This window comes from Carassius auratus, chromosome 21 (assembly GCF_003368295.1).
Source record: "Carassius auratus strain Wakin chromosome 21, ASM336829v1, whole genome shotgun sequence".
Classification (NCBI taxonomy): Eukaryota; Metazoa; Chordata; class Actinopteri; order Cypriniformes; family Cyprinidae; genus Carassius; species Carassius auratus.
The window spans coordinates 4,722,269-4,748,158 of NC_039263.1; the positions used below are offsets into that span (position 1 = coordinate 4,722,269).

The 25,890-nt window shown below is 36.9% G+C and overlaps 2 protein-coding genes, 1 long non-coding RNA gene and 1 other non-coding gene across 9 annotated transcripts in view; 2 read left to right on the forward strand and 2 right to left on the reverse strand.

The window, feature by feature from the left end:
- Positions 1–4,700: 4,700 nt before the first annotated feature.
- Positions 4,701–16,201, forward strand: LOC113038294 (cation channel sperm-associated protein 1-like). 4 transcript variants are annotated; one of them, XR_003274752.1, is made up of 13 exons: positions 4,701–4,786; positions 5,318–5,462; positions 5,962–6,075; positions 6,363–6,501; positions 6,635–6,870; positions 7,679–7,742; positions 8,105–8,150; positions 8,240–8,279; positions 9,265–9,337; positions 9,714–9,828; positions 10,143–10,209; positions 14,092–14,193; positions 16,090–16,201. XR_003274752.1 is itself a non-coding variant. In XM_026195608.1 (11 exons), exons 1-11 carry the CDS (start codon positions 4,718–4,720, stop codon positions 10,200–10,202), a joined length of 1,101 nt encoding a protein of 366 aa, XP_026051393.1. In that variant the 5' UTR covers positions 4,701–4,717; the 3' UTR covers positions 10,203–10,345. The 4 variants fall into 4 exon arrangements, 1 of the variants encoding a protein (XP_026051393.1); XR_003274753.1 differs by having other exon boundaries at positions 4,715–4,786; positions 5,313–5,462; XM_026195608.1 differs by lacking the exons at positions 14,092–14,193; positions 16,090–16,201 and having other exon boundaries at positions 10,143–10,345.
- LOC113038295 (uncharacterized) lies at positions 15,379–19,147 on the reverse strand. Of its 3 annotated transcripts, XR_003274756.1 has the most exons (4): positions 17,240–19,147; positions 16,061–16,186; positions 15,661–15,728; positions 15,379–15,578 (listed from the first exon to the last, which is right to left on the reverse strand). It is a non-coding gene; the product is annotated as an uncharacterized LOC113038295 (long non-coding RNA). The 3 variants fall into 3 exon arrangements; XR_003274757.1 differs by having other exon boundaries at positions 15,379–15,728; positions 17,244–19,147; XR_003274755.1 differs by having other exon boundaries at positions 15,379–15,728.
- On the reverse strand, positions 17,185–17,257 carry trnak-uuu (transfer RNA lysine (anticodon UUU)). The gene has a single exon. It is a non-coding gene; the product is annotated as a tRNA-Lys (tRNA).
- Positions 19,148–22,107: 2,960 nt separating the features above from the next.
- Positions 22,108–25,890, forward strand: part of LOC113038296 (AMME syndrome candidate gene 1 protein-like) — a 31,095-nt gene continuing 27,312 nt past the window's right edge. The window contains exon 1 of the mRNA XM_026195609.1: positions 22,108–23,472. Coding sequence (XP_026051394.1) covers positions 23,048–23,472 — 425 coding nt within the window. The 5' untranslated portion in view covers positions 22,108–23,047. The remainder of the gene's footprint in view (positions 23,473–25,890) is intronic.

The following is a 25,890-nucleotide window of genomic DNA, read 5'->3' on the forward strand; positions in this document are numbered from 1 at the left end:
TCTTAATATATGACTCACTTGCTGGGATGTAAACTGCTACACCTGCACGCCCTGTATCAGGATCTTTGGAACCATCTGTGAATATAAACATGGAATCTGCAAAATGCAAATCAAAATAATTCTGTACTATTCTGCTTTCAGGAAGTTTCTTTGACATATCCTTCAATTCCTGCTGTATGTCTAGGTCTACATATGGTGTTGGGAATAACCAGGGAGGAATTGAAGACTGTATCACTGTAGAGCTGTAATCTAATTGTCTTAATCCTATGACTTCTGCCTTTGCATCACCAATCCACCCAAAACTCATGAAATTTGTCTTATTGTGTTCCCAGCAATCTATTAAAAGACTCTTGGCAGGATGCGACTCACACTGCCCCTAGATACTAACCCAATATGCCATCATTAATTTTACTCGCCTGATTCCTAATGGCATTTCTCCCATTTCAACCTGCATTGCTGATACAGGAGAAGTTTTAAAAGATCCACTACAAATTCTCAAAGCCTGAGCTTGTATTACATCCAATTTCTTAAGATTTGATTCTGCTGCTGACATGTACGCTATACAGCCATAGTCAAAAACCGACCTCATTAATGCCCAGTATATATTCTGTAGGGCTCTTCTACTTGCTCCCCACTCTTGTCCTGACAGACAGCGAAGTATATTTATGACCTTTTTACATTTGTTCTTGACTTTGTCTAAGTGAGTTTTCCATGTGAGCTTCTCATCAAACCAAACCCCAAGAAATCTGACTGTCTTAACTAGCTCAAGTGGTTGTTCATACAACTTCATGGAAATCGGCGTGACTATATGCCTCCTTGAGAAGCAAATCACCTTTGTTTTTTCTACAGACAATTTGAATCCCCATTTATTTGTTTTTCCACATCAACTATTGCAGCTTGCATTTTCTTACTGACGTGCAAAACATTACGGCCTCTTACCCACAGAGCCCCATCATCTGCGTACAAGGATTTCCCTACACTTTGTTCAAGCTGAGAGAAGATGTCGTTTATCATTATGTTAAATAGCAGTGGGCTGCACACACTACCTTGCGGAGTGCCATTCTCCACCTTATATACACTGGAATATTCTGAGCCAACTCTTACTTGAATTTCCCTGTCAAACAAAAAGTTCATAACCCAATTATATGTTCTACCTCCAATACCCAATGACTTCAACTTAATAAGTAATCCTTCCTTCCAGAGCATGTCATATGCTTTTTCAACATCAAAGAACACAGCTATCAATATTTCTTTGTTAGTCTGTGCTTTCCTGATGTCTGATTCTAAGCACAATACTGAGTCCATTGTATTCCTACCCCTACGAAACCCACTCTGATATGGATACAGAAGAGCTTTACTCTCTAAATAATACGTTAAACGATCTGTGACCATTCTTTCCATAATTTTGCATAAGTGTGACGTTAATGCAATAGGTCTATAACTAGAAGGGTCTGACTGATCTTTTCCAGGTTTTAGAATAGGCACTATTATTGCTTGTTTCCAATCTAACGGAAGTTGGCCAATATCCCAAACTTTATTAAACAAACCCAACACCTTGTCCAGTGCACTATCTGGCATGTGTCCCAGCATTCCATAGCATACACCATCTTTCCCTGGAGTGGTCTGACGAGCACCCATAATTGCTCTTCTTAATTCAAACAAGGATGGTATTAGTTACTCTCTTTCAGAAAATTATAGTCTTGAAAAAGGCAGTTAATAAAAAGTAGCTAAATGGGACTTAAGTTGTCGAGGACATTAAACACGACACTAAACAAGCTCATCTAATCAGTTGCTAGTGTTGAGGAAAGTTACTAGATGTGTCCCAAATGATGCACTGTACACTATGCACTCATTTGTACTCAATCATGTAGTGTGTGAATTATATAAGGTTATTTTGTCATTCATAATCTGATTCTGATAGCCCCTTCCCCTTTAATACATAATTAAAGCTGCAAAGTTGAGTGCATGAAGTGTCCAACCCTCCACACTTTGTTTTTTCAGTTATTTAAGTGCATCATCTGAGTGTTTAAAGTGCACTTTTTCTTTTGGGAATTTTCAGTGTGAACCATGGACTGTGAACATGGACTTAGTATCCGTGACCTCACCTGTAGACTGTGCTTTTGAAGCTTAAAGGGTTAGTTCACCCAAAAATGAAAATGATGTCATTAATGACTCACCCTCATGTTGTTCCAAACCCGTAAGACCTCCATTCATTTTCTGAACACAGTTTAAGATATTTTAGATTTAGTCTGAGAGCTCTCAGTCCCTCCATTGAAGCTGTGTGTACGATAAACTGTCCATGTCCAGAAAGGTAGGAAAAACATCTTTTAAAGTAGTCCATGTGACATCAGAGGGTCCGTTAGAATTTTTTGAAGCCATGAAAATCCATTTTGGTCCAAAAATAGCAAAAACTACGACTTTTTCAGCATTGTCTTCTCTTCTGTGTCTGTTGTGAGCGCGTTCACTGCAGTGTAGTGATATCCGATTCGCGAACGAATAATTTGATTTAACCAGTTCTTCTTGAACCAGTTCACCAAATCGAACTGAATCGTTTGAAACGGTTTGCGTCTCCAATAAGCATTAATCCACAAATTACTTAAGCTTTTAACTTTTTTAACGTGGCTGACACTCCCTCTGAGTTAAAATAAACCAATATCCCGGAATAATTCATTTACTCAAACAGTACACTGACTGAACTGCTGTGAACTGAAGATGAACACCGAGCTGAGCCAGATAACGAACGAACGATTGACTCGTCCTTGAGTCATGAACCGGTTGCATCGGTTTTCAGATCACCAGTAGTCATGGGAAGTTGTTCTTTTCCGTGCACGGGTTCTTTTGGACAGTTTGATTCAATAAACCGGTTGGAGAAAACGGTTCACTGGTTCTTTTGCGCTCTACGTAATGGCGTCATGACTGCCCTTGATTCGGCCTTCGGTTTACCCGCGCTCATAACATTAGCACAGAATCAGTTCAGAATCAATCATCAAAAGAATTAGTTCAATTAGAATCAATTAGCTATATAAACCAAAATAATTTTTTGCACCAGGCTGTAAACGTTTTTTTCTGCTGTAAAGTTGGGCATTTTAACATGGGGAGTCTATGGGATTGACTCCCCTTTGCAGCCAGCCTCAAGCGGCCAGTCGATGAATTACAGCTTTAGTCACTTCCTTGTTGGCTTCACCGCTCAGTGTGAACGCACTACTCACACTATTTATACTATAAAGCGTCATAGAATAGTGCATAAGTAGGCGATTTGGGATGCACCTTTTTGCTAATGCATTCCAATATTGCAAACACAGCCGAACGTACAATGGCTCAATATCAACACAAAGTGCCAAATCTGCACCTTGACTAGACAGTTCTGAAACAGCATTGTCAAGTTTTTCTTGATGTCTTGATGTCATTTTTCAAAACATCGCATTGTGCGTTCATATCTTTAAAGAAACCTTGCACTTGCATTGGTCAGATAACTAATTTATCATGCACTACTGTTGGAAGCAAAGGTTGTTTGTGCAATCAAAATGTTATGTGTTTCATAGTATGTTCCATTCATGTAAAAGGAGTAGTAAAGAGAATACAGATATAGTGGAATCATTGAAAATATTGTCAGCACCTCTGTTGGCTTTCTGTACAAAACTAAACAAAGGACTGATTACTTTTACATCAACTATATTTCTTTCAACTCTGTCTTGTAGATCCGTCCCCTATTTTGCCTATAGTCTTTATTTTACAGGGTTCAGACCTTTTGATGGGATTTTTAATGCAGCTCTCCTTGTAGCCTTCCTTGATGAGCTAAATGGAGTTTATAGAGCTGATGGTGTGACGGTCTGATAATGTGCAGTTGCTCAAATAGTGCAAGCATGATTTCAGGCCCATCCACAGATTAGTGGAAGGTATACGATTTGAGTTTTTTATCTAGATTTTTGAAAAATTATTTCAAGATTCTGAAAATGGTGGAAAAAAATGAAAAATGTATAAAGTGAACACCACTGATCTATAGAACACTGATTTTTATTTATTTATTTCTCTAAATGTCTGCTTTAATTGCCACATTTTCATATTTTCATCTCGTTCTGATCCAAGAGAAATAAACCTTCAGGAAAGTTTCAGAATTCAATGCATTCTTTGTGTGTTGTCTTGTTTTCTCACACACGAGCTACATACAGGGATTTGTATTTAAACTCAATTTAAATGTTTTTATATAGCCTACAAACAGAAATGCAAAGCTGAAACGTATTTATTTTACACAAAGAGTTTTGATTTCTATAGTGAGTATATTTCCACTAAAAGAAATGCAGAAAGAAACACTAGTTTGTGCTCAAAACACTACAAAAAGAAAAACATATGGCTGTAAATTTGTCTTTTTAACGTGTGAAAGCATTTGGACTATTTGAGGTAAAAAAAAATTACTTTCCCACTTGCGTTTCTTTAGTGTAGTCTATTCCTAATTTGATCACTTACCTTGCATTATGTGTTCGCTGTAAATATAACACTGGTTTACAGTTGTTTGCTGTTTGTAGGCTTAATAGCAAATAACTGTAAATCAGTGACAGTATTTATAAAACGTGGAGAAATATATATTTTTTAATTTTATATACACGATCGTTCATGTATTCGGTTTATTAACTTTTATTTTGTATCTTTAATATTTTCGATATATTTAACAGTTTGTTTGGTAACTATGGTAACCGAAATAACCGTTAACCACCGTTGAATGAACTCCACCGGAAGACACACCGACGCGATTGTTTCTCTGAGATCTGCTAGACAACTATTTGTTAAGGTATCGTATATTTTACCATTATTTTGTTATTTCCTTAAACCTCAAGTAACAGCAACAGAAATGAAACAATCGACACGACGCGATAAAACTATTTTTACATCGTAAAATTGAATGAGGCATTTTCCCGCCTCTGCCTCGCGTAGACTGTAAACAAACACTGTTAAGAACATGGACGAAGGATGAATTATATTCTACATAAAATTTGTAGAAAATATGTACAAAATATCCTTACTAAAAATACTTGTCCAGGTTATTGTGCTAAATAAACAGGTAACTATTTGGTTTCAAAGAATTACTAATATGTTGCAGCTGATCCCAAATCGCCATTATGTCAGAAATGTAACGTATATAACGCTATATAATATCACACACAGCAGTTCTTAATGAACTTGAAAAGCAATCTTTGAATCTGGTCTTTGAAAAGTACATTGTAAACCAATAGAGCTACGATCAAACTTGGGCTTACCATGCTTTTGGGAAACGCAGAACCATAATGAACTCATAATGTAAATTGTGTTTTCCTTAGAGAAGATGTGGAAAGCGTTGCTGGACAGGGCTGTGTGTCTGCAGCAGGACATCCATCACTTCACTAAGCTCTATGATCAAATCATGCTGTTTGTGCTCCTGATGAACACCACAACACAAGTGGCAATGACATTTCAAGGTCTCGCACCAGGTAAGGATCACCGCAGCAGCTCACAAGAATAGAAACGTAAAGTTGCAATCATTCAAACCGTTTCGTGTTTAAAAGCATGTACAATTACATTGATTTAAATCAGTGAAATAGTGGTTTTTATTTTGTAATAAATTGGCTGATGGTGAAAGGAGCATTTCTCAGCATGTCACACACACACACACACACACACACACACACAAACAAAAGAAAACAGACTTTTTATTTGATAGTTTTTTTTTCTCAGAATGTTGAGAAATAAACAAAAAGGTATTAATTTTGAGATAAAAAGTCAATCTTCTTTTTTTTTTTATGCAGAATTCATGCCGTTAGGCGACAACCTAAACACAATATACGTAAAAATGACTGTGTGCATGTTTAATATTTCCACTGCATTCATTAACTTTCCATTAGAAGTAACCGCTCCTTTGTACATTATTTTCACAAATGTTGAGTTGTTCTCATCAGTACTAACATATTGTATTTCCTGTTTATTTCTTAGCTTGGGTTTATGAAGCACTGGAGGCAGTCTACTTGGCTTTTTATACGATGGAGTGTGTGTTAAAGCTCATAAGTTTTGGCTTAAAATACTTCAAAAGCATGTGGAATATTCTGGGTGAGCTGGCAAAATCTGTTGTTTTTCATTTCCTATTCTTATTTAAAGCATAATTCTCATGAATTTAATATCATGGTTTATGCAAGCGAAAACTTTATATAACTGGGGTAAGAAAATACATAACTCAAGATCCCTTTTTGAGAACTACTCTTAATATTTGATGGTTTGTTTTATTTAAATAGTGTTTTGTCCTTTTTTTCCAGTAAAATATATGATGATGCAAATTATTTTTCTTTGCAGTGTATAGGAACTAACGTAACGTGATGTTTTATTGTTTATTTCTGCAGATTTCTCGGTCACTTTGGTAGGGTTGGTAGACCTTTTTCTGGACAGCAAACAGTATGATAGTGAGCGTTTCACCACTTTTTTCCACCTCCTTAAAATGTTCAAAGTATGTCGAGCGTTCAGGATCTTACGCACACTGCGGTGAGTGTTTGAGTCTTTAACACCAAATGCACAAGTTGAAGTTTGAACAATCCTAAGGTGGAAGAGTGTGGGGCATTTAGCATTTTTTTAGTCCAAAAGGAAACAGGATCTAAGAACTGTGTCTTCATCTCAGGTTTTTCAGTGGTCCCAAGGTCGTCATGAAAGTAATAGGAAAGTCTTTGAAGATGAATGGAATCATCTTCGTGCTCATGTTTTGCATCTTTGTCATGTTTTCCATTCTTTTCCGACAAAACTTAAGCAAGTCCGACCCAAAGCGATTTGGTTCCATGCTCAGTACCATGTCTACACTCCTCCAGCTGTTGACACTTGATGACTGGATTAACGTCTATTACACCAGTCGAGACAATGGTTTGCTACAGAAACACATTCACACTCTTTATTTTTTCATAAGAGAAAGCCAACCTACTGGTCTACTATTTAAGCTGCTACTTCTTCTTCTTCTATGTCCTCTTCTTTTATTCTAAGACTAAATTCCAAGACCTCCAAGACTAACTTCCTAACCTCCAGTTTTAAAGCTATAAACACCACACTCGGGTCACACCTGACTCGGGTTGCTATATCTTCTCTAACTGATTGGACTTATGATTTTCTTTAAACGGATAAATAAAAACTATGAAATGTCCTATATACTTTTATTGAGGGGATCAAAGTTTTTGTACAGTAAGCTGTCTATCACTAGCAAAGTTTAATAACTATCCTAGGACAAAATGTTAAAGCATGCTAGCAACATACTAATTCATGCTAGCGATGTGCTACTCATCCTAGAAACATGTTAACATGCTAACAGCAACATGTTAAAACATGCTAAATCATGTTAATCAAGTTAAAAACATTAACAAAGTGCTATCATGCGGGATACATGCTATGTACATGCTAATCATGCTAGAAGCATTTTAAAACACGGTAATCTTGCTAGAAACATGTTATCAGCATGTCAACAACATGTTAAAAATGCTAACATATTAGCAACATGAACATGTTAAATCTTGCTAATATCTATCTATCTAAACTTTCACCTTTCCAAACTTCAAGCTTTTACAGCTGCTTCAAACTTTCAGGCTAGGCTTTGTCAGCCAATCTCAAAGTTTACTCTTCTAGTTAAAGACTCATTAATTATAATAACTTTTTTGAAGATTCTTCTTATGTATGTTAACAGGTGCACCTGATGTTATCATCTTCATCGTCTTGTACATCTTGACTGAATACTACATCCTTTTAAGGTAAGTCAAGAAAAGCAGTCACACATTCCCTTCAACTATCAGCAGTAAGGGTTTATCTGTGGCCTGGGCCAGTGGGTCAGAAATGAAAATTACCATACTAACATTTTAATTGGCCTCACAACAATAAATTAAATGACTAATAAAAAAATAAAGCTAATAATGATATACATTTGATATAATCTTTGAATAATTTTCAACATATGGCAGATTGGGTGAGTGACAGTCCCTTTAAGTGTCCTGAAACCCTCTGGGTCCAGAACATCCACAGTTTTTATGCATCATGACTATTAGTATTTTGTAAGACAATGTGCTCACAAATTGCATTATCCATTTTCTCTATAAAAACAAACCATTGGTGTAAGTCTGATCTATGCAGTGACGGTGGACACCATCCTCAGCAACAGAAAGGTCAGAAGTCATCAATAAAAACAATTATCAAACACAGTTCTAATATCTTCATGAAGGTTTTCATTGACACCGTTCATGTTCACATTCAGAACATGGTTGGGGAACAGCCATCACCGATCCAGACGACAGGTGAGAGCTTTGTCATTCACTGGATACCTTCACATGCGTGATTTGATCAAAGAGATTCTGTATCTTGAATGTATTGTGAATTGCTTGGATATAAGCATTTGCTGAATGCATAAACACCAATGTATGTAGAATAAGTCCATGCCTAGTAGTGAGGAGCGCTTTAAAATCACTGCCACATGAAGATTGTGCCTTGTTTTGAACCAGTTATTACGTATTAAACTGCCATGGTCATCAGATTTAAGTAAACAAGGCTTATTTACATTGACAATGTTTCCAAATTTTAATGGTTTGAAGTAGTACAAAGAAGGGGAAGTCGTGGCCTAATGGTTAGAGGGTTGGACTCCCAATCGAAGGGTTGTGGGTTCTAGTCTCGGGCCGGACGGAATTGTGGGTGGGGGTAGTGCATGTACAGTTCTCTCTCCACCTTCAATACCACGACTTAGGTGCCCTTGAGCAAGGCATCGAACCCCCAACTGCTCCCCGGGCGCCGCAGCATAAATGGCTGCCCACTGCTCCGGGTGTGTGCTCACAGTGTGTGTGCGTGTGTTCACTGCTCTGTGTGTGTGCATTTCGGATGGGTTAAATGCAGAGCACAAATTCTGAGTATGGGTCACCATACTTGGCTGAATGTCACTTCACTGATCACTGATCACTGATCACTGATAAATTCCTTTGCAATAAAGCTCTTTCTGATTCTGATAAAAAGGTGTTTCTATCATAGACTGTAAAAAGGTTTCTATGCACATTTGAGAGAGTTTTCATTGTATTTACTCCATTCTGACCAACATTTGGTGTTTCCAGTGCTTCCAAAAAGTGAATCATTTTACAAAGCAATTAGTTTAGTTGACTTCTTCTGTCACTAAAGAATCATGCAGTAACTTTGGACTAAGGGGTTTTGTCTAAAGCACTGTTGTTGGGAGTTTATGTATTGTATCTATCTATATATTATGTTCCATTTGTAATGTAAGTCATTATTTTTTTTTAGAGCAAATCAAGAGTGAGCCGACTGACGACCAGACAACCAAGGTTGCTTTCTCAGAAAACTATTTTATTGAAGGGTAAGAAATGGAAGTACATGTAGCTACAGGTTCCTCTTTATTCAGTGGATATTAACATTGATATCCAGTTCCAATATGGTCAGGCAACCCAGCACTGATTTGAGTGATTTCAGCATCGCTTACAACTTAAAGACCCTATCATGGATTTTTCTTGAATGAACATCAGTTCACACAAATAATTTATTGCAGTCAAGCATCACCTTGTCGTATGCAGCTATTCGATATTTCGGCTTGCCTTATGAATCTTATTGTCTACTAAATAAATTAACTTGACTACATAAATAAATGACTACAAAGAGCATGTTTTATTGCATTATTCAAGTACAGAAAAAGCATCATATTGAAGTTATTATATTTATTGGGATGTTGTTTCTAGGAAGAACATTCGGATGGAACACTGTTTGAGGATCCTGGAAGCTCTGGAGAAGAATCAGCAGTTGTTTCGGAAACAAACCAATTACCTTTACAGGCTGATTGACAGCACTGAAATGGTCAGTGTCAGCTTTTTTAGGAGATCTTTACAAGCAATTGTATGTTTGAAAACACGTGACTTTTTGGATAGTTATAAGAACACGCAACACCTTTATTTAAAGTTATTATAAAAAATATATAAGTTCAATATTGAGCATGCAGAGTGTGTTGGTTTAATTTGAGTTTAGCAGTTAAAATGAACCAAAATGGTCACAATGGTTCAGCATTTCTATTTTAGGGACACTTGCAGTTGATCTAATACTGTAACTCTACACAAATGCAATAGTACTATGAAGAAATCATCCAGAAAACTAGTCATTTTTTTTGTGTTTAGGGACCTTCCTTTTACCGTAGAAAGGAAGCAGATGAGGATGAACTCGAGGACAGCCATTGAGAAGATGGTCTCGTGTAGTATATTCACAATATAGTATATGTGTGGAATATATTCTTTATCTCAATTATAATATAGTATATGTATGTCTATATATTCTTGTTTAGTTTGAAAGTTTGGAAACCCCTTGCAGAATCTATGAAAATATGAGTAATTTTAACATAATAAGTGATATCGTACAAAATGCATGTTATTTTTTATTTAGTACTGTCCTGGGTAAGATATTTTACATAAAATATGTTTACATTTAGTCCACAAGACAAAAAAATAGCTGAAATTATTAAAATGAACCTATTCAAAAATTTGTGAACCCTTGGTCTTTAATACTGTTCGTGGTTACCTGGATGATCGATAACTGTTATTTTTTTTTCTGTTTTGTGATGGTTGTGCTTGAGTCCCTTGTTTGTTCTGAACAGGTAAACTGAGAACTGTTCTTCAGAAAAATCCTTCAGGTTCTGCAGATCTTCAGTTTTCCAGCATCATTTGAACCTTTTCCAGCAGTGACTTTATGATTTTGAGATCCATCTTTTCAAACTGAAGACAAGTGAGGGATTCAAACACAACTATTAAAAAAGGTTTGAATTGATGCTCTAGAAGGAAACATGATGCATTAAGAGCATGGATGGAACTGGATGAAGATGTCCAATTTTTTCTTTGTAGAAATATATATACATATATATATATATATATATATAGTACTGCCCTTCAGAAGCAACAGAAGATACCTGCATGTTTCCTGGAAAACAAATGAATTAAAATTTACCTTGATCTTCAAATTCAGGACCCCCCCACCAGTTCATGTGTTTCCTTCTGGAGCATTAGTAAACATTTGAACCTTTTTTAATAGTTGTGTTTGAGTGCTTCAATTGTCTTCAGTGTGAAAAGATGGATCTCAAAATCAAAAAGTCACTGCTGGAAAGGGTGCAAATATGTAAAGATGCTGGAAAACTGAAGATCTGCAGAACCTGAAGGATTTTTCTGAAGAACGCTGCTCAGTTTAACTGTTCAGAACAAACAAGGGACTCATGCACAACCATCACAAAACAGAAAGACAGTCGAGGATCATCAGGTAACAGCACTCACTATTAACAACCAAGGGTTCACAAACTTTTATATGTTGTTATTTTTATCATTCCTGCTATGTTTTTTTGTCTTGTGGACTCAATGTAAACATATTTTGTGAAGAATATCTTACTCAGGACAGTGCTAAAAAAAATAAGACATTTTGTATGATCTCTCTTATTTTGTTAAAATCACTCACATTTTCACATATTCTGCAAGGGGGTTCCCAAACTTTCAAGTGGCATTCTATATGGGATTTTGAAAATGTGTTGATCTGATTAAATTTGTGTGTTTGAAATAAAAACAGTCCGTTCTATTTGTTCAGTATATATTAATGAGATTAAAATCAACTGTTTGAAATAGGGATGTCAACGATTAATCGATGATCGATTAATTGTCGATAAGAGATGCAATCGATTAAGGCTATCGATGGTCGGTTAACCGATTCAATGTTGGGCTGCGTGCGGCTCATGCGCACTCAACACGTGCGAGCGGCTGTGAGTGACGGTGACGATATATAAAAGCATCATCATTCATTCACAATGTACAAATTAAGCTTTTAATGTGATTTAAACTTTAAAGTACATTAAAATAGAAACAACATAAAAGTTCTTCAACATTAAATGCAATAGAAATGTAGTTACTAATCATTTCATCAGATAACTGTTTTATATCGTGCGCTTTGCAGGGCTGCGGGACACAGTGACAGGACAGGTAGTCTATTCATTCCTACAACTTGTTAATTCATTCCTACGAATTATTAATGTGGCAATTGTCCATGTTTCATTAATTTTGTTCCCTAAATAACCCATGATTTAAGTTAAATAAGGGAACAAATTAATAAATCGAACGAATTCTTAATTCATGAAATCTTTAATTTCCCTTCCCATGTTTACCACAGTAAGAGATGCGAAAACAGTTATTAAAATCGAAAGATAATAAAATTAGATAATGAAATTAGAGGGTTAGACGATGAAGATTTATGAAAAGAAACAATGCCTAAATATACTGAATTTGTGGAAATTCGTGACCAACCGGCAAACCAGAACAAAGCCGCGTAGATGAAGACTATGGGGTCCAAAAGCATAGTCGCGATTTAACATTTTCCAGTTAACCTATTATTCCTCTAATAAACAAAGCTTTTATACCACACTTGTCATAATCAGATCTTATCATTTCTAAATAAATAATTGCTGAATTCAAAACAGCGATTAATAGGCGCTGTGACCGACACATTCCTGGAGCATTCTCTGCTGTCACTAAACGGTGACGCCGAGCATCGTTCACAAGTTTCTGCATGGACCGGACTAGGGCACAGGTTCTAAGCCCTGGGACAAAATGGGATGCTTTAAGGAAAATTTATAGCCTACTAAGTAATAGGCCCAACATAAAAATAACAATTTGTTTTCATGTTTTTTTTTTTTTTTTTTTTTTTTTTAAATAGGCTATGCGAAATATATCCGACTTAAATAGGCTAATTAAGATTAACGGATTTAAAACAGAAGTGTGGGCGCTCCATAAGTTCACAAAAAAAAAAAGGATGACAACGCATTCTGTTTGTTTGCTTTATTTTACAAGAGCACAAATCTTCTGTTTTTATTGTGAGTGTGCACAAATGAAAGTAAACACTTTTGCGGAAAATATCTTTTTTTTTTAATGTCTCAGCTGTTTCGATCACCCCGGAGCCTGCTGCACACGTATATTCTAGCGATTCAAACTTACATCGCAGTCTGTTCATTATCAAAATAAAATGTCAACTAAACATTAAAAGGTTACACTGGTCAGTTTAAATAGACCGTAGTATACCGGTCCACTCTGCTGTTATGCCAAGGACGTTTTTGCTCAAATGAAGAGGATCATCTTTTCCGTCTATATGCGAATGCGTGTTAAGTACAAGCCTAGTTTACATTATAAATAATAGTTTAACATTCAAATACATTGCGAATATGGAAACATTTCGATTTGTGCCGAATGAGACATGAGCAATAACCTCCAAATAAATCTAGCCAAAGCCGCGCTCGCTCATCCTCGTGTGCACGCATGCACTGTCACGATCTAATGCGCTGTATGCCGGATTTTAAAAAATCTGACATTTTCTAGGACAGAATCCAGCAGGATCAAATTAATGTGAGCAACAGTGTGTTTTGGTGCAGCAGCGCCGATGTAGTTCACTTAATGTGCAGCGCAGTCACACGCGCTCCACATTTCGGATAATTTTATACAATAATGTCAGTTGAAAACATTGCAATTGTGCTTTAAAATACAACAACGAGCACCACAAAACCATTTAAAGAGGCGCGTTCAGCGTTCTCCGTGCGGGATTGGAAACTGTCAACAAAGTAAAATGACCTCAAAAGTATGGCGCGCTCTCTTCATTTTATCAAATGATCATAATCGCATCTATTCATTTTATAATCCTGCTACTAGCATTTTATTCAGACTAAAACCTCTTTAATTCAAGTGAGAAAGCGTTTTTTGTGTGTGTGTGGCTTTTGCACATCCTGTCATACCGCTGACTGCGTGCCTGTAATAGACGCATTTTGCAGTATTATGGTTAACGATTAATCGATTAATTGATCGTTAATTTAAACGACGATCGATCATGGAAATAATCGAAATTTGACATCCCTAGTTTGAAATGATCACAATTAGTTCTGTTTTTGTTCTCCTCTAGTTAAACCTGATATTTTTGGCTTTATATACATAATAAAAATAGTTAATCTAAAGAACAAAAAAAAAGTTAATTCAGTTCCAGAAATGCTGTTTTTCTTCAGCTGGCTCCTTCATTGAGATGGTTAAACGTGTGTATCTTTCATGGCTCTCCAAACAGGAAATGCTGTCAATGGAGAGTGATGAGCGTGTTTAGCGTGTTTCCTGCTCTACATCAGTATGTGGGAAGCATTGATTTCAATTGTTTGCTGTAAACTAACAGGTAAGAGAGTCAATATCTTTCATATATCTTCACAATATCTTGCAACCCTGTAAAAAGACTGAGATAAGTGAGTTAAAGGACTGATCTGAATGCATTATTACTGAGATCACCTGATTGGTAAATTGCACGTATCAAATTATAAAATTAGTTGTGTAAACTTTGTCAGATGATGTCAGAAATTGTAATTGTGCATTAGCTTAATCTGTAACCAGGGGTGTTTCTAGGACTTGAAATCAAGCGCTGTAATTCTATGCAACTTTATCATGTTCATGTATGTTCATATTTATACGCCAAACAGGGACTGTACATTTATTATGAATTATTATACCATTATTGTATTTGGTAATTATTATGATGCCTGTATTAAAGACCTAATTGATTCAGTGCAGTTCACCAAAAGTCACACAATAAAAAATCATGTATGATCATCTTTGGAGATGGATCTTTACTATCCCTAATTAGGCTCATTATTATCTGCCTTCTGCAAATGTTACTGCAGAATGGTTGAATAATTGTTTAGTTGTCGTTTCTTTTTTTAGATACAGGGTGTACTTTTACATATCAAGTTCAGGTAACATTAAAAACCTTGTTCAAGCCCTACAGATGTCCAAAAGTAGGCCTATTGGTTAGTTCAGGCTATAAAACATCTCAAGTGTAATAAATCACTTGGCGGTTATTGCTCTGCAGTAGAAATCTCTTAGCAATCTCCAGACATTTTTGACTCTTTTCTTTATTTAAATGTCTTTATTGAGAGTATCAAAAGCCACACACTTCCTTAACACATAGAATAAAGAAAACTTTTTTTGGCAATTGGCACCCAGTAAGTTAATTAAATAACATTCCTGCCACTTAAGATATTAAGGAACTTATGTTTGGATCACAAACATTATTATAATTTCAACCACTTTGATGATTGAAACCAAAATATAAAACAACTATTAGAGAAAACAAGCATTTTCTGGCTTGTATTGATATTGTATTGTTTTGCACTGAAGCTTTCTCTCTACATTTTTGTTTTGTTGGATTTAGTAAATGCATGCATTGTTGTTTTGTTTTTTGCTGCAGAAACTTTAAAAACAAAAATGAATGACCCATCTTAGAGTACCTTTATAGAATGTGTAGTTTATGAAAAAACAAGAGAGAGACAGAAATGCTGCAGTAAAGGGTTAATTAATTTGCAACAGAACTGCAGGATGACAATACAGTAAAATGCTATACAGTTGCAATTTATTATGTGAAAATATAAAATAAACAAACAGAAAAAGCCACAGAAGAATAACAAAATAAATATAAAAGGAATCTTCTAATCTGTCCAGTCTTGATGAAAGAAAGATTTAGTCATATAATCTCTATTAGGATCAAATGTGAGGATAAGAAGAAAACATCTGAAAGAAATGATGGAGATGGTATTTTAAGCTTATATCACGTGTCATTAATGTGGTGATAAAGGCTAATAAAAGTATTTACAGGTCTGGTGGAGATGCACAGAGATCTTTCTCTATAGCCACCTTCTGGAGCACATGAACATTTCCACTCTGTAAAAGAGGGACACAGATGCAGTCATTATAAAAATACTCATCTTTTAATCTTTCCCCAGTTTTTCTTCCTTTTTGACACGAGACAAGTATTTAACAGAGATATTTAACTGATATTGTATAACAGTAACAGTAGTATAAAAATAAGTGAATAAATAGATATAGATAACCCAAACACGTTTACCTAATTATCATAAAATATGATACAATTTCAATAATATATAAAAAAAATTATATATATATATATATATATATATATATATATATATATATATATATATATATATATATTCACGTAATTGATAGAGTTGAATGAAATGTAACTTTGTTACCTCAAATGATGTTCGCTCCCGTTCTTTAGGGTGAGTAACAAAGAAGCACTTCCAGGGACAGGACAGGGTACTCTGGTCCCAGGGCAGCTGATACAGGAGCACTGGAACAACATCTTATGTGGTGACCTGCAGGAAGAAAAAGTAAATACTGTAAATTCTATCAAAAATAAACAACACACACACAAGAACAATGTAAAAAAAAAAAAAAAGGAAACATTTTTAGTCAGAACATAGTCAGATAATTTTCATAAGGTTTTAACTTTCTTTTCTTTCTTTTTTTTCATCCCTTTGCTGATTGGATCACAAAAGGGAGTTCTGGTAATAAGGCAGCCAAAACAAGGACCTCTGGCACAGAGAGCACTGGGACAGGCATGACACACATCACTAGGAGCTCAAACTCTGGCCAGGCGTTTTGAGTTGTTCATGGCAGGAACTTTTTGGGACCTCTTGTATTGGTGCAGCCGAGAGTACTGGGTGGTCTTTTCAGCCACTTCTGGTACTCAGAAATCATCACATAGAGCACTGAGTTTGGGACAGCCATGAAATGCAGCCATAACAGAAACGTCTGGAACAGCCATGACAAGAACATCTAAGACTGGACCGAGGCATGGACCTCTCTGAGTGGGACCTCTGGGACCCAGCTGACTCTGCAGGGACTCGTTGTCCAGAACAAGATTTTGAGAGAACAAGAAGCCACTACAGAAAATTCTGGAGCACCATGAGAAGAACCGCTGAGGAACCAGGACAGTGGAGTGCTGAGACGAGGGGGCCATTACATGCCTTTAAGCTGGCCACGGCAAGAACCTCTTGTGAGCAGTGCAGATGTGAAAGTGAAAAAAGTGGAAGTGACGTGACATACAGCCAAGTATGGTGACCCATACTCAGAATTCGTGCTCTGCATTTAACCCAAGCAAAGTGCACCAAATAGCAGTAAACACACACACACACCGAGCAGTGGGCGTCATTTATGCTGCAGCATCCGGGGAGCAGTGGGGGTTCAGTGCCTTGCTCAAGTGCTCCTCAGTCGTGGTATTGCTGGCCCGAGACTCAAAACAAAAACTTTAGGGTTAGGAGTTAAACTCTCTAACAACGAGGCCATGACTTCCCCCAGGCAGATGGACCTTCGCCCGAACAGGGACTTGAACTCTGGACCCTCAGATTAAAAGTCTGATGCTCTACCTACTGAGCTATCTGGGCTCTTGAGATGAGATGAGACATGAACTTCTTGGAGTGATGACATCATGTTGTGGAGGAAGTAATGGGACAGTGACGTACACGTCCTCAAGTGATCTTAGGCTCGGCAGCCGAAACCATTTGTGGTGAATGATCTTCCATTGGGGAAATGTCTGGGGTTGGAGCTCCTTTTCTCCACAACTTTTATGGAGACCTGGGACAACACACCGAACAAAACATTAGCCTAAAAACAATACATTACAAAAGCAAATGTGGCTGATCTTAAGCTCCGTACCTGAAACCAGACCGAGCCGCTGCTTAGGTTTATGCTGCAGGAGGCTATAGATCAAACGGCTGCAGAAACACAGAAGCATTATTTGATTACGACGTTAAGCCTTTCTATCTGCACTATTCAATTGCTAGATCTGATCTGGAAGATCATTTGTATGATTTGATTCAGATTTACTTTTTTTTTTTTTTTTTTTTTTTGTGATGAAGAGCTCACCTTTTGACAATCCAGGCTCTGACCAAAGCTTTAGTTTGGTCTTGTGTAGATCCTCACCAGTTGGAAAACGGCCACACGGCATTGTGAACAAGATGACCCCAAGAGACCACGTCACTGCAGACTTTTGCATGGTACTTGCTCTTGACTCTGTACTCGGGAGGGTAGAAGTCAATGCCTGGAGGAAAGAGATTTCATCTCGAATGCAAGTTAGCATTACCAAACTATTTTCTCTGTTAGCTTTGAGGAATAATACATACCATACAGTGTTGTGTAGGCAGACTTTCTCAGGAGATCTCCACACCTAAAGTCAATCAATCTGACCAGCAGTGTGTCCTCCTTACTCATGATGAAGTTTCCCAACTTTATGTCACTATGGAAAATGCCACAAGAGACAACATGTGCATTGCCTGCCACTTGATGTGTCGAACTAAACCTTTATTGAGTCCCCTTCCGTGGCCCTCCAAGAAATGAACTAAGCTCTCGCAGGTTGACGGACACTCGGGGACTATGACAGTTGTCCCGAGTCCTGCCAGTCCAGCAGCTTTATAACCCCTGGCATTCTGGGTGCCTTGATGTCCAGGAGTGACTCAATGAGCTGCACCTCAGTCTGACCAGGGCGGATCACCTTGAAGTGTTTTCTGGCAGCTCTAAAGAAAGAGGGCAGCCTCCAGAAGCTCTTTTTCCTCCTCCACACTCCTCTGGGCGTCTCCCACACCAACAGGAGGTTCATCTTGGGGATGAAGATGTTGCTCCGCCGTGTCAGTGCTGGATGTTGGGGGTATACTATGATGGTGATTGATTGTACACCTCGCCATCATTCACTGGAATAATTCGAGAAATTTGCTGTCTCACCACTCTTAAAACCGTTAACAACTCTCGTTTAAGACCACTAATGTTACTGCAAACCCACAAAATGTTTCACGGAATTTCACGTCTATACTGCACCAGAGACAGTTTATAAGAGACATGTCACTTCCTCAATCCTCAATTCAACTATATAAGGAAAACCCGTAACGGCAAAGATGGCGGTTGCGTGCACAAGTCCCGCCCCTCCCGCTGGAAAGCCAATCATCTGCTTCTAACAGTCAAGCCGGGAAACATTTAAGCCTATCGTCTGGTTCCACTAACGTATGTGCACAGTTGAGGAACCCTTGCGCATGCGTAGTGAAGGTATCCCGCGCTCACCAACATCTCACCACACCTAAACCATTCAGCTGTGCTCTGTGGCATCATAACACTGGCCAAATGGGTGTTTGAGGGTACCGGTTCATCCTCTTTTGTAGATAATTTCAGCATTGACCCTGCTTTAAATGAAACATAATATATTATTCACTGAAGAATTACTGAGTGCACTTTTAAATAAACAGTTATTGTTAGTTAAAAAAAAAAAACATAAGTAAATTGAAAAAAAAAAAAAAAACTATGATTTTATTAATACAGTTGTCTGATTGATTTTATAGTCTCAAGCATTCAGAGAAAATAAAGCAGTTTTTGCTATGGTTAAACCATGGTTCATTTTTTAAATGAAGGCTGTAGCATTTATATCGCGAAAAAAGTGGCCAAAAATGATATTTGAATTTTATGTTTGGATTTTGACAGGCCTTTGGCGCCCTTTTTTTAGGCGTTAGTAGTAATATGTAATGTACATAATTTATTTGTTTTGGATTACATTATGTATTTTTAACAGTGTCATTCAATAAAACCATATCATTATTATTAATTAACAAATCGTCGTTGCCTCATTGTTTTTTGTGTGTGTGAATTTTAATTAGTTTCAAAAGCTGTTGTTCGCTTGGGTCTGTTTTTATTACCACAAAAAATATTAACTTTACCTTGAATACGTCTTTGTAAATTATTATTTGAAATAACAAAACCTTTGTTAATTTTTGCTTACCATGGCTACAAGAACCGTGGTTTTTGCCTTTTATTCGTAGTAAAACCATGGCTAATTTTCTTTAGGAAACGTGGAAACGTTGGTGTTGGTGTTGGTGAAATTATTACCGATATTAAACACGTTATTAACGTCAACAGCCAAAATGATTTCACAGGATTATGAACGTACCTGAAACTGAAAGTGATGCACGGGCTTCATCGTGGGCTTTTTTTCTTTTAACTTCTCTGCATCCAACTTCTGACGTGTTTTCCCGGGTTGTGTTGTGTTCATCAGTCAGCCGCAAACATGTTTTGAACGCGGGAATGACGAGTCACGTGTGCTTAGCCTACTGCTTTTACCGGAAAATGCATTAATTTTATTTTGTATAATTATATACACACACACAGGGAAAAGTTCATTTATTTCAGTAATTCAACTCAAATTCATTGCACACTGACTGAAGTAGTTTTAAGTCTTTTTTACATTTTAATTTTGATGATTTTGGCTCACATTTAACAAAAACCCACCAATTTACGATCTCAACAAATTACACTGATCACCTCCACGCCACGCTGAATTGAGGCAGTAATTAAAGCAAAAGGAGACACTACCAAGCATTGAGTAGCCTACATGTACAGTGAATGAACATACTTTACAGAAGGCCAACAATTCACAATTTTTTGTATTATTATTGGTATTATGAAGTTTTCTAATTTGTTGAGATAGTGAATTGGTGGGTTTTTGTTAAATGTGAACCAAAATCATCACAATTAAAAGAACCAAAGATTTAAACCACTTCAGACTGTGTGCATTGAATTTTTTAATACACGAGTTTCACAATTTGAGTTGAATTACTGAAATGAATGAACTTTTCCACGACATTCTGATTTATTGAGATGCACCTGTATCTATAAGGGACCGAGAGCCTTCTAGTGGTTAAACAATGACATTACATTTGACTTATAATTTTTCCCCACCAGATGGCACAATTCTGCCTCTTGCGTTGTAAATTGAGCATGTTTTGCATTAATACATCTTGTTAATACAATTGTTTATGTATTTCATTAAAAGGCAACTGCTTGTTACTTATTTGATGAAATATGAGCAATAATAAATAACATAATTGTTGTAGTTATATATTACAATTTAAAAAAAAAAAGATGATTGTTTCTAGTTATATTTATCCACCAACAATACACATGATTTATAAATATACATTATAATACTTTATTATCAGTTTTATCCATTAAAATGGTTCAAGATTTCAGTATTCATCATTTCTTGGCTATTCCTTTTGGATGTTTATGAACTATTTAATACAACACATAATGTGTTTCTAAGTTATAAACTGTAATTTACATAAGAAATATGTATTATCCAATGCTTTCTTTATTTTCATACTTTGGGAATAGCTTTGAATAATACCATATTTTGTGAGAAAATAAACTTTTTTCACATCAAGTATTTGTTTATTTTATTTCTTTATTTGTATTATTATTGTTTATTTAAGAAAACAAGATCACGGGTTTCTGGATCTTTCATTACTGTCTGTGTTCTCTGATTTTACAGTTTGTGCAACTCCGCTCGACAAAACACCGCTCTCATCAAGAAATGACTCCTACGATGACAGGACATCTGTATAAGGCTTTCTTAGTGCTTTAAATGTAACTTTTATAACCTTGTCAGCATTTAAAAAAATGTCATAGTTCAGTTTCGTTAGTAGCCATGTTTGTTCATGCTTTTAATCAACAAAAATTATTTTATGGCCTAAATAACCTTAAATACTTTTTTTTCCATCTTACCTTTTTTATTTTTGTAGCAGTAATTATGAATTTATTTAGAAGTGGTCTAGACCCTTGTGATCACCAAGAAACACCACATTCTCCCTTTTTCAATGTCACTATCATAATATAATCAATGTAATAAACAGTGATACATTTTTGGCATAAAAAACTATATTAAATAGCAGTGTGCCAAATGATTTTAATATGGCTATCTATAGGTGTCCAAGCACAGAAGCCATTCTTTCTCTTCTGATTTATTTTATTATATTTTCTGCAAGGCCTCTGATGGCCACACATTAAAAACAAATGTGACCCTAGAGCACAAAACCATCTCATGTAGCAAAGTTTGTGCAATAGCCAACAATGCATTCTATGGGTCAAAATTATCAATTTTTTTTATGCCAATAATCATTAGGATGTTAAGTAAAGATCATGTTCCATGAAGATATTTTGTACATTTCCAAGCATAAACACACCAAAACTTAACTGATCAGTGATATGATTAAAAAAAGAACACTTATGACTGATTTGTGATTCAGTGTCACAAAATGGTGTAGAAACTATAAAGACATTTTGAAGTGGTATTAAATAAAAAAAATAGCCCTCCCTCATTTTAAAAGCCCTTAATATTTCTAGGGATTCCATTGCAGTGTGTGTACGCGTTTAACAAGGGTGAGCACATTCCTGTTGTCTGGTGAGAGACGGGATGCTGGGTCACGGTGCTCTCTAACGGCTCCATTCTTCCTCCATCAGGTCGAAGACTTGAACCAAAGAGGACGAGTCCATAACAAATGAGGGATGTCTGCGTCGCCGTGATAGCGTAGTTCGTGAATAGGGAGAAATGCGTTTGACACGCAGGAATCTGTCGTAAACTACGTCCTGGGTTCTGTACTCCGGCGTGAAAGTAGAGAATACTATTCTGAGCGCTTCAGATGATCGCATAGGATATCTTCTCTACCGCAACCGAGCTAATGTTAGCAGCTGCGAGCGGAACACTCGAACACATCTGACGGAGGCCATGCTATTATGCCGTGCGAAAATGCACCTAAATAATCGGATGACAGCGCTCGGATCCGTCGAAGGAAAACTTTTGGGCTCGGTTTACGCGGCGGCCTTGCATTAAAGCAGGTCGTGAGGCTATGGTGCTATCACGCACGCAGCCGAACCGCATCGACTGAACGCCGCTCAGACTGCGTCGCCTCTCGGGCGAGGCGTGTATGGGTCCTGCGTACTCGAGGTCCCCGCTCCCGCAGAGGGAGACCTGACTCTACAGGCCATATATTTGTCTATGACTGTCGTTTCATGTATGGATGGACGCGTGCATGTTTTGACAGTATCCTGCGTGCATCGTTGCAGTCGGCACAGCGCATCCCAAGGAGGGGCTGTTACTCTAACAAACACACATTGGCTCCGTCGAAGCCTTTAATTTGAGTCCCTAAGAACATTACGTAGGGCTTGCAGCGTACGCTACGTCTTTTCGAAGGAGAAAAAATATCGGGTGACATTGCAGTCTCTCCCCTCGGAGAGATATAACGTAAGCCCCGCTCGGTTATTAACAAGGGAAGGTGGAGCACTGTCCGTCGTACGTGCTGACGCAGTGGGATTTCTACGCGTGGTCTGCGTTTCGGCCCGCCCTTCCCGCGGTGACGGTGATGGGTCGGAAGCGGTGTGTCGGTGCAGATTGTTCGAAGATGGCGGCAGGGTGCTGCGGGGTGAAGAAGCAGAAGTTGTCGGGATCCCCCGGTGCGGGGGGTCCCGGCGGGGCGGGGAGCGGAGTAGCCGGGACCGGACATTGTGGATCGGAATTGGGGATCGGGTCGTCGTCGAGTGTTGTGGCCGGGAACGTGACTCGGATGAACGGCCTGGGGGGTCCGGGGAGCAGCAGCAGCACCAATGCTCTGTCCCCAACTCCAGGAGGATACACTTCCACCGGCCTCTCCCCGACTCTCAGCCCCGGCTCCGGAGCCAGGAAAATGGTCGTTTCGGCGGAGATGTGTTGCTTTTGCTTCGACGTGCTTTATTGCCATCTCTACGGATACCAGCCTCCTCGAACACCCAGGTTTACAAACGACCCCTAGTAAGTAGCAATATGGCTATTTTGACCCGCTTTGCTACAACAACAGACGGTGTGTTTCCTGCTCGCTGTGCTCGAACCGTGAAGCTTGGTCCTCGTGACTTTGTGATAATGACTTTGTTTTTGTGTCCGTACCGAATGCAGTGATTAATAGTTGACTCCTAACCTAGCTAATCCAAGCCCTCGCGATAAAAAAAGAAATATATATACATAAACACACACACACACATACATAACGTTACATATAAGAGCTAATGTCATGTTTCCAAACTCAATATTTTTGATGTGTTCTAAGTAAATGTTGTTAATCAATACATAACGTTACTCTCAAATATAATCGTGTATCGATTCGGTATACATTTTATAATCGACGGTATAACGTTACATATTTGATAAAAACAAAAAACAAATATACATATTTATAATTTAAGTTAGTCTTAAAAGTTTTTTAAATTTACAATTTCGAAGACTTGAGAGTACAATTAATCCATCATTAATGCGCTTGTTAATTGGTTAAGTGAAAGCTGCGGTGTTTTGTTTAGTTTTTTTCTCAGAAAGAGATTAAATGGGTGTTAGCCTGCTCTTCTTTATTCAAGCTTCTCTGCAAGCTAACATGCTAACCAACGCTAGCCAACAAACACGATTCTCATTCGCCGAATATATACCTCTTTTCGATTTAGCTCCCAGTACTCTTTCTTTTCCCATTTAATTAACGTTAGATTTTTCCCAAAACACACGAGTGATTTTTATTTTTTTATTCAATTTGAAGCCGCTTTCAAGGGTTAGCTGAAGTGAGCTAGTAAGCTAACAAAGCCCAAGAGTTGTTTACGTTAACGTTACTTCATTTTATCCGAAAACTCGTACAGAATTGTTCATTTGATTTGCAACCACGAGCTCATGTGAAGGTGATATCGGGACACACAAGAATAGTTTCATGTTAAGTGTTAAAAATACAACGGTTTTATATTCTGCTGTTTTGTCGCTCGCTAAACACTGAATCTTTGTTATTTAGGACATTTTTCAGGTAAGCCTTCTCAATGACAGCTGGTCGGTTGTGAATGATTATGTATTTGTACGGACAAACAAAGCGGTTTACTCGGGCCACAGTTTGAGTGCTGGGTTATAAGAGCGTTAAAGGGATCTTTAATCTGAGTGAATGCCTTCACTGGAGTTTCTATCTCTGCTTATAGTAACACTGCCCCTATTTGAACTGTACACACACATACATTAAGACATTGTGTACAAAATATGAAGTTGTTTTGTTAACACATTCCATTTATGGATCACTGCCATTTTCTAAAATATGCCTTTTTTGTTTGTTTTCACAAATGCGAAAAACATTAATCGTTTCAGATCTGTTAATTTAGCAGACACTTTCATTCAGCATGTTTTATAAATCATAAAAAGTAATATTTGTTAAAAATTGTCATAAGAGCCAAATATATGCTTTCCGATGTGCAAACAGCATCACTTTCTCAATTAAAAGAGAGGTACTGTATATAAAAAATGTTGCTCTTTATAAACACTTAATTTGTAATTCATAAAAAAATTATGCTTAACAGAAAGTTAGTTTATATATATATATTCAGATTGCTACAAGTATTATGCATATTAAACATTACACAATTAACATCTATAGCTTTCATTAACATTATATAATGCCTTACTGATCACTATTTAATAATATACAATATAAATATGAAATTGTTTGTAAGCCTAAATAATTGGACTTAGCTACTGTAAACTAAGTTTAGGTAAAGGATGATTGTTTATAGTCTTAAAATGACACCAAGCACACAATAGTAATTTGGTTGCCATTTTCACTTTATTGCCTCAAAATTTTCAGTATACTGTAAACCGAGGATATTCTTTTCATCATACAGCAATATAAAAAAAGAGAAAGAAAATACTTGTATGCATATAACAATAATAATAAAAAAGCACATTACGTAGTTTTACCAGTTTAATGCAATTTGTGATGCATTTAAATGTACTTTAGGAAACTGTTAATCAGTTATAACATCAGTAAAAAATTCTTCATAAAGTGTATGATCATAAATCAGTTGAAAACTTAACATTTTTATGCGTTTTAATTCAAAATATGATCTATTAATCATTGTGTGCTCGGTAAATTATTTGTAGCTAATTGAATGCATACTAATTAATGATCTGTTATGCATTCTATGATTTTTGTTCATGGTGTTTAAGTTATTCTGAATTCCTAAAATCCCTCAAAAAGTCCTACATACAGGTAAGATATGAATGGACTAAATTTAAATACATTTTGTAATAAGACAATTTTAAATCACTTTTGCTATAATTTGCAGGTCAAAACTTTATTTGTCTTGTATTGAGGTCAGCTCCATCTTTTAGTTAAAATGTTTCGAAACAAACCGTGATTGGTGGTTAAACATGTCGGTC

Excerpts from the sequence above, each read along its gene's own strand:
- LOC113038294 (XM_026195608.1), top strand. The coding sequence starts at position 4,718 with ATGAACTCCACCGGAAGACACACCGACGCGATTGTTTCTCTGAGATCT. Across the intron at positions 6,076-6,362 it reads AAGCATGTGGAATATTCTGG|ATTTCTCGGTCACTTTGGTA; the intron begins GTGAGCTGGCAA and ends TTATTTCTGCAG. Across the intron at positions 6,502-6,634 it reads AGGATCTTACGCACACTGCG|GTTTTTCAGTGGTCCCAAGG; the intron begins GTGAGTGTTTGA and ends TCTTCATCTCAG.